Genomic DNA, 8,260 nt, shown 5'->3' with positions numbered 1-8,260 from the left:
GCTGCGGACAGGGACTGGGACGGCTGTGTACAGGGACTGGGACCGCTGCGTACAGGGACTGGGATGGCTGTGAACAGGGCCTGGGACGGCTGTGTACAGGGCCTGGGATGGCTGCGGACAGGGACTGGGACGGCTGTGTACAGGCAGGGACTGGGACGGCTGTGTACTGGGACGATGTTATGTGGATATAAGTATATGGTGTGATGTGTTGTGTGTACATGCTGTGTTGTGTGTTGATGTCAGTAAGTGTACACAGAATGAAGGCATGCTGTGTGTGTGTTTTGTGTTGTACTGTATGTGTGTGGTGTTTATTGTATGGATGTTGAGTGTATGCATGCCCTGAGGAGAGGCTGGAGCTGGGGTGAGGGTATATTTCTTGTGCACCCCCTTTCCCACCTACGTTATTGTAGGTCTTCGATCAATATTCGTGGAAGGAAGGGAGTCTCTGACCTCTAAACTCTGCCCCTTCACACCGACAACATTCATGAGGCCACACGTCTCTGGCTTACAGTCCTCCATCAGCTCAGTCAGGATCTCAATGCCCCCCGCGTAGAACAAGGGGTTCTGGTCGGGCTTGGAGAGAGTCCCCAGGAGATGCCTGGTCGTCACGGCTGTGCTCTTTCCTGAGTCCAGCAGTTGCTGGGCTTCCTTCTCCTGGAGGTCTGCCTTCTCCCGAAGATCCACTTGACCCAGGTAATCTAGCAAAGAAGAAGGGACACAAAACAACCCTGGCACCGATGCTCCCACACAAGGAGCGACCTCTGTGAGGATGGGGCGTTGAGAGGCATAAGCATTAAAATAACTCTAACTCATCTTCAGCAAGGAGAATTTTAGGAATAGTGTACAGTCTGCACCCAGAACCTTAAACATTGTGGGGATGCAAAAACAGAATTCCCTATCCAGAAGGCTCTAAAGGGTGGTGTGTACAAAGGAGGAAGGCAAAGATCTGAGTTGGAGAGCAGAGGAGAGAGGCGCAGGCAGCCTGTTAACACAGAGGATGGGATGCAGGCAAGGCAGGGCTTTGCAGCCGCGGAGAGAAGGCATGAAGGCAGCCGAGGGCCAGAGCAGAGGTCAGGCCGTCAGCAGGAACATTCTCACCTTTCACCTGTGTCTGCAGCTGGGGGTTTATTTCTAAGATCTTCTGAAAACACTCTCTAGACTGGAAAAAACAAACACAAGACCTTGACAAGTGGGTAATGTGCGAGGGGTGAATAGATGCAGTCTATGTTATGTGGATATAAGTATACGGTGTGATGTGTTGTGTGTACATGCTGTGTTGTGTGTTGATGTCAGTAAGTGTATACAGAATGAAGGCATGCTGTGTGTGTGTTTTGTGTTGTACTGTATGTGTGTGGTGTTTATTGTATGGATGTTGAGTGTATGCATGCTCTGAGGAGAGGCTGGAGCTGGGGTGAGGGTGTATTTCTTGTGCACCCCCTTTCCCACCTATGTTATTGTAGGTCTTTGATCAATATTCGTGGAAGGAAGGGAGTCTCTGACCTCTAAACTCCGCCCCTTTACACCGACAACATTCATGAGGCCACACGTCTCTGGCTTACAGTCCTCCATCAGCTCAGTCAGGATCTCAATGCCCCCCGCGTAGAACAAGGGGTTCTGGTCGGGCTTGGAGAGAGTCCCCAGGAGATGCCTGGTCGTCACGGCTGTGCTCTTTCCTGAGTCCAGCAGTTGCTGGGCTTCCTTCTCCTGGAGGTCTGCCTTCTCCCGAAGATCCACTTGATCCAGGTAATCTAGCAAACAAGAAGGGACACAAAACAACCCTGGCACCGATGCTCCCACACAAGGAGCGACCTCTGTGAGGATGGGGAGTTGAGAGGCATAAGCATTAAAATAACTCTAACTCATCTTCAGCAAGGAGAATTTTAGGAATAGTGTACAGTCTGCACCCAGAACCTTAAACATTGTGGGGATGCAAAAACAGAATTCCCTATCCAGAAGGCTCTAAAGGGTGGTGTGTACAAAGGAGGAAGGCAAAGATCTGAGTTGGAGAGCAGAGGAGAGAGGCGCAGGCAGCCTGTTAACACAGAGGATGGGATGCAGGCAAGGCAGGGCTTTGCAGCCGCGGAGAGAAGGCATGAAGGCAGCCGTGGGCCAGAGCAGAGGTCAGGCCGTCAGCAGGAACATTCTCACCTTTCACCTGTGTCTGCAGCTGGGGGTTTATTTCTAAGATCTTCTGAAAACACTCTCTAGACTGGAAAAAACAAACAAACACAAGACCTTGACAAGTGGGTAGCGGGTGAAGGTGATTATAAGAAAGACACCGGGTATCACAGGACTTGGCTTCATTATTTCCTCTGGTCCCTCCTGCTCCCAGCACAGGAGGCAGGCATGTGAGCACAGCATGCATCTGACTTTTTTTTTTTTAGGCTTCTCTGGGTCTACGAAGCAATGGGTATTATTTCAAAATTTATTTTTAAAAAGTAGTGCGGTCATATGGCCTGTGATGGAAAATTTACATTCCTAAATCCTTGTGGATCATGTCTGGCTGGGGTAAATACGAAATTTAGATATGATATTTGCACTGGGCGAGAAGAGGAGGCTACCTGTCAGATATGCCCAAGGGAGTCAGGAAATAAACAAAGTTGGACACAAAACAACCCTGGCACCGATGCTCCCACACAAGGAGCGACCTCTGTGAGGATGGGGCGTTGAGAGGCATAAGCATTAAAATAACTCTAACTCATCTTCAGCAAGGAGAATTTTAGGAATAGTGTACAGTCTGCACCCAGAACTTTAAAATCTTGGGGATGCAAAAACAGAATTCCCTATCCAGAAGGCTCTAAAGGGTGGTGTGTACAAAGGAGGAAGGCAAAGATCTGAGTTGGAGAGCAGAGGAGAGAGGCGCAGGCAGCCTGTTAACACAGAGGATGGGATGCAGGCAAGGCAGGGCTTTGCAGCCGCGGAGAGAAGGCATGAAGGCAGCCGAGGGCCAGAGCAGAGGTCAGGCCGTCAGCAGGAACATTCTCACCTTTCACCTGTGTCTGCAGCTGGGGGTTTATTTCTAAGATCTTCTGAAAACACTCTCTAGACTGGAAAAAACAAACAAACACAAGACCTTGACAAGTGGGTAGCGGGTGAAGGTGATTATAAGAAAGACACCGGGTATCACAGGACTTGGCTTCATTATTTCCTCTGGTCCCTCCTGCTCCCAGCACAGGAGGCAGGCATGTGAGCACAGCATGCATCTGACTTTTTTTTTTTTAGGCTTCTCTGGGTCTACGAAGCAATGGGTATTATTTCAAAATTTATTTTTAAAAAGTAGTGCTGTCATATGGCCTGTGATGGAAAATTTCCATTCCTAAATCCTTGTGGATCATGTCTGGCTGAGGTTAAATACGAAATTTAGATATGATATTTGCACTGGGCGAGAAGAGGAGGCTACCTGTCAGATATGCCCAAGGGAGTCAGGAAATAAACAAAGTTGGAGACGTTGTTGACAGAGATTGGGAACAGGAAAGGAGAGATGCCTACTTAAAGGTACAGGGCTGCAAAGAGCCGGGCATATAGAGCCAGCTTGAAAGCCTGAGTGAGGGGCTCTCACTGAGGAAAGTGTTGGACAGAAAGTTTCTGGAAAAAGAAAGATTCTAGTTCATGAAGCATGATGCTGGGTTTAGGGCAGTGCAGTCCTCAGGAATATCGAGAACTGTCCAGAGGGTACCAAGAGAAAAAGCACAGGAAAAACAAAACAAACAAAACAGTTCTGAGCTTTCTTGAAGGCTCAAGGCTTGTTTAGAAGATTAGGATTAAGAAATAAACTGAAGAAAAACCACGTTAGTAAAGAACAATGTCGCAGGATAGAGGATACACATCAAACACGGTAACTGCTATGGGCTAAATGTTTGTGTCCCTAAAAATTCCTATGTTCAAACCTAAACCCTCAAGGGGATGACTTAGGAGGCGGGGCCTGTGGGAGGTGACTAGGTCATGAAGAGGGGGCTCTCAAGAACGAGATTAGTGCCCTTACTAAGAGGCCCCAGAGAGCTCGCTCACTCTGGCTGCCTGTGAACTAGGAAGCAGACACCAAATCTGTGGTGTCTTGACCTTGGACTTCCCAGACTCCAGACTGTGAGAAATAAGTGTCTGTGGTTTAAGCTACCTGGTCTATGGGATAGCAGCCCCAAAGGACTAGGACAGTGATCCTGTATCCAACTTCTTTCTAACCCTAGATCTAATCTATCAGCAACTCCTGCTGGCTTCCCTGTCAGTATATGTCCAGAATCCCATCACTTCTCATCACCTCCATCATCATCAAGCCGGTACAAGCCATCATCACCTCACTTGGATAATTTGTTGCAAAAGCCTTATTACTGGTTCTGTCCTTTATTACCTTGTCAAAATATAGTCTCAACTTAACGGCTCAAATACAGCAGAGTGAGCCATTAAAACATAAATCAGACCATTTCACTCCTTTACTCAAAACCTTCTAATGGTTCCCAGCTCACCCAAGATCCTCCCAAAGCCTGCAAGGCCCGAGGGGATCAGGCCCCCACCTCCCCCATCACCTGCCTGACCTCATCTCTTATCACTCTCCCCCTGGCTTGCTCCATTCTCGCTCTCTCTTCATCTGGCCCACTCCCCCATTATACATCCACTTCTTTACTTCACTACCTCCTTTCCTTTAGAAAGGTCCTTCCTGATCACTCTACACCTTTGCTGCTTCCTGGTTAAGTTTTTTCAATAACACTATCACTACCCAACATACCACACATCTACTTATTTGGTTTCTGTCTCCTGGCCACTTGCACCTGAAAAATATGAATTAATTAAGTCAAAGATTTTTGTTTTCTTCATTGCTGTATTCTTGTTGCCTAGGGCAGTACCTGGAATATAGAAAGCATGCAATGCATATTTGCTGAGTTAAGTTATTAAATGAATAAATGAGTGAATAGAATTTGGTAGAGACGGGGAAATTAACATTTTCTTCTTTTCTTCTCTACTATTAACCTTATTACAATAAGACTGTATTGTAATAATTAAAATGCAACAATGGAAATATTTTTTTTAAAGACAAATATCTAATATCTGATGATGGAAAGACAGTCCATGTTCATGGATTGAAAAACTTACTATTAAGATGGCAATACTCCCAAAATTGATCTACAGATTCACTGCAGTCTCCATCAGAATTCCACCTGGCTTCTTTGTGGAAATTAACAAGCTGATCCTGAAATTTGTTGGTAATCAAGAGACCCAAAATAGCTAAAATAATCTTGAAGAGGACAAGCAAAGTTAGAAGACTGTTTCCCAATTTCAAAATTTACCACAAAGCTAAAGGAATCAAGACAAATGTGGTATAGGCACAAGAAAAGACACATAGATCTATGGAACAAAATTGAGGGTCCAGAAATAAACCCCATGCATTTATGATCAATCGATTCTTGACGAGGGTGGCAAAATCATTCAGTGGTAGATAGAATAGTCTTTTCAAAAAGATGGTGCTGGGATGACTGGATATCCACATATAAAAGTGTGAAGCTGGATCCCTTCCTCATACCATATACAAAAAGCAACTCAAACTGGATCAGAGATCTAAATTTAAGAGTTAAAGCCATAAAATGTTTAGAAGAAAACATAGGAGTAAATCTTAGATTAGGCAATGACACCAAAAGCATAAGCAACCAAAGAAAAATATAGGTATACTTCATCAAAATTTAAAAATTTGGCCCGACTGGTGTGGCTCAGTAGTTGAGCATTGACCTATGAACCAGGAGGTCATGGTTCAATTCCAGGTCAGGGCACATGTCCAGGTTGCGGGCTCGATCCCCAATAGGGGTCATGCAGGAGGCAGCCAACCTATGATTCTCTCTTATCATTGATGTTTCTACCTCTACCTCTCCCTCTCCCTGCCTCTCTGAAATCAATAAAAATATATTTTTAAAAAATTTAAAAATTTTGTACCACAAAGGACACCATCAAGAAAGTGAAAAGACAACACAAAGAGTGATAGAAATATTTGCCAATAAGTTATTCGATTAGGGACTTTTATCCATAATATAAATATGGCAAAGGATCTGAAGAGACATTTCTCCAAAGAAGATAGGCAAGTGGCCAGTAAGCACATGAAAAAATGCTCAACCTCATTAGAAATCAGGGAAATGCAAATCAAAACCACAATGAGATACTATTTCACATCCATCAGGATGGTTATAATAAAAAAGACAAATAATAACAAGCATTTTTATTTCCCCAGGATGTGCAGAAATTGGAACCATACACTGCTGGTGGGAATCAAGATGGTGCAGCCACTTTGGGAAACACTGGGCAGTTCCTCCAGAGTTAAAACAGTTATCATGTGACTCAGCAGTTCCCTCCTAGGTATTGTTTACAATCAAGAGGATCGTAATCAAATGTCTCACAATAACTTGTACCTGGATGTTCACAATAGCCCAAAGTGGAAACAACCCATTACAAAGTGGTCTCTCCATGCAATGGGATATTCAGCAATAAAAGGAATGAAGTGCTGATACCACAGCTTGGATGACCCTTGCAAACATTATGCTAACTCAAAGAGGCCAGCCACAAAAGGCCACATACTGTGTAATTCTACTTAGATGAAGAGCCTAGATTAGGCAAATGCATAGAGACAGAAGTAGATTAGTGATTGTCTAGGGCCCAGGTGTGGGTGGAGGGAAAGGGAGTGACTGCTAATGAATGTATGGCCTTTGGGGGAAGTGACACAAATATTACAAAATTTATTGTAGTGATGGTTTCACAACTCTGTGAATCGACTGAAAAACAGCGAATTGTGAAGATATACCAGCATGATTACTTTTGGGTGAAAAGGTTACAAGTGCCTTTCGTTTTCATCTTTTCCCTTTGTCTTTCTCTCCAGAGATGCTTCCTCCAGGGCTGAACACTGGTGAGACATTGCAGAGAGGTTGCTACAGCAGGGGCTGCCCTAGAGGGCCCTCAACGTCCTTCCCTACTCTAAGAGCTTAAGATTTTCCCTGGAAAATACTAAGAGGTGGGTTGATATTTAATCAACTTGGAGGAACAAGGTTCTCCTCGAGAGGGTCGGAAGCATCGCTGCGATCAAACCTGCCACTCGCATTCCTGCAGGAACTTACCACACTGTAGTTCTTCAGAGCCAGGTGGGCTTTGCCCATGTGGAAATAAGCTTTTGTGCATTTTTCATCACACTGCACGGAAGAGAAAGACCAGTCAGACGCCTCAGAAGGTTGGGGTCACCGGCACCCCCTGACTGCCCAGCTAACTGTTGAGGCCAGGCTCTGTTCCCAGGACAGCTCTCAGAGTGGACAACTAAACCTTTTCCATGCATCTGGGACCAAGCTAACTGATGCCTGCAAGGAGCCAGGATACACGAGAAAGCTCTCTAGCAAACTGATTAATGATGCCCATCAGCTTGCATTTCCATTTAATGACACTCAGTCAGGAAAGAAACCAGAAACCTTGTTTGGAAGAGCTCCTGGGCGTGGCAGGTCATAGGAATTGCCTGGGACACTTATAAAACTGCTACTGGCCAGGCTGAACCCCACACCAATTACACTGTACTGTGGGGTGGGCCCAGGCATCAATCTATTTTTTTAAACTTTCCAGGTGACATAAATGCAGAACCCCACACCAATTACACTGTACTGTGGGGTGGGCCTAGGCATCAATCTATTTTTTTAAAACTTTCCAGGTGACATAAATGCAGCCAGGCCTGAAAATCACTGGTTTGTTAGACGAAAGGACACTTTATTCCGGGTAAGCAGCCGAGATGATCATTACATCTAGGCCTGGGAAGTTCCTTCCCTGAAGTAAACCACAGTCATACACTGGGAGCTTATCCTTTTATCCCTGAAGGCCAGGAGGGTTGCCCCCTTCAAAAGGCAGGACTGACACCTGAGGCTGAGACTCACCCATGTGCACAGGGGCCCTGCCCCTGCCTGCTCCTAATTATTACTCCAGAGGGAATGACTGGCACAAAGACATAAACTGCAATTTAAAACATCCAATTAAGTAATTGAATCCGCTTTATGTACAAGGCATTGGGCTGGGTCAGATGCCGTTCAGGGTTCAGTTTAAAGAGGTTAAGAGTGAGGTTCTCAAGAAAACACACAAACAAAAAGAAATTAAAACAAAAAGAGTGAGGCTCAGGGTCTAAAACATCTGGGGTGAACCCCTGGTGTGGCTCTCACCAGAAGTGGGATGTTGACCAGGTTCCCTGACTTTCCTGATGCTCATTGTCCTCATGTGGAAAATGAAGATAATTATAAACAGTCTCTCTTCCCCTCCCTCC

General features: G+C 45.4%; 1 protein-coding gene across 1 annotated transcript in view; it reads right to left on the bottom strand.

Moving 5' to 3' along the window:
* TTC12 (tetratricopeptide repeat domain 12) overlaps positions 1-8,260 on the bottom strand; it is a 51,430-nt gene that overhangs the window by 20,828 nt on the left and 22,342 nt on the right. The window contains exons 7-9 of the mRNA XM_014539738.1: positions 7,086-7,157; positions 2,987-3,047; positions 1,560-1,748 (exon numbers count right to left, since the gene is read on the bottom strand). Coding sequence (XP_014395224.1) covers positions 1,560-1,748; positions 2,987-3,047; positions 7,086-7,157 — 322 coding nt within the window. The remainder of the gene's footprint in view (positions 1-1,559; positions 1,749-2,986; positions 3,048-7,085; positions 7,158-8,260) is intronic.

Source organism: Myotis brandtii, unplaced genomic scaffold (assembly GCF_000412655.1).
Source record: "Myotis brandtii unplaced genomic scaffold, ASM41265v1 scaffold105, whole genome shotgun sequence".
Lineage (NCBI taxonomy): Eukaryota > Metazoa > Chordata > Mammalia > Chiroptera > Vespertilionidae > Myotis > Myotis brandtii.
This window is presented reverse-complemented; position numbering and strand designations above follow the sequence as displayed.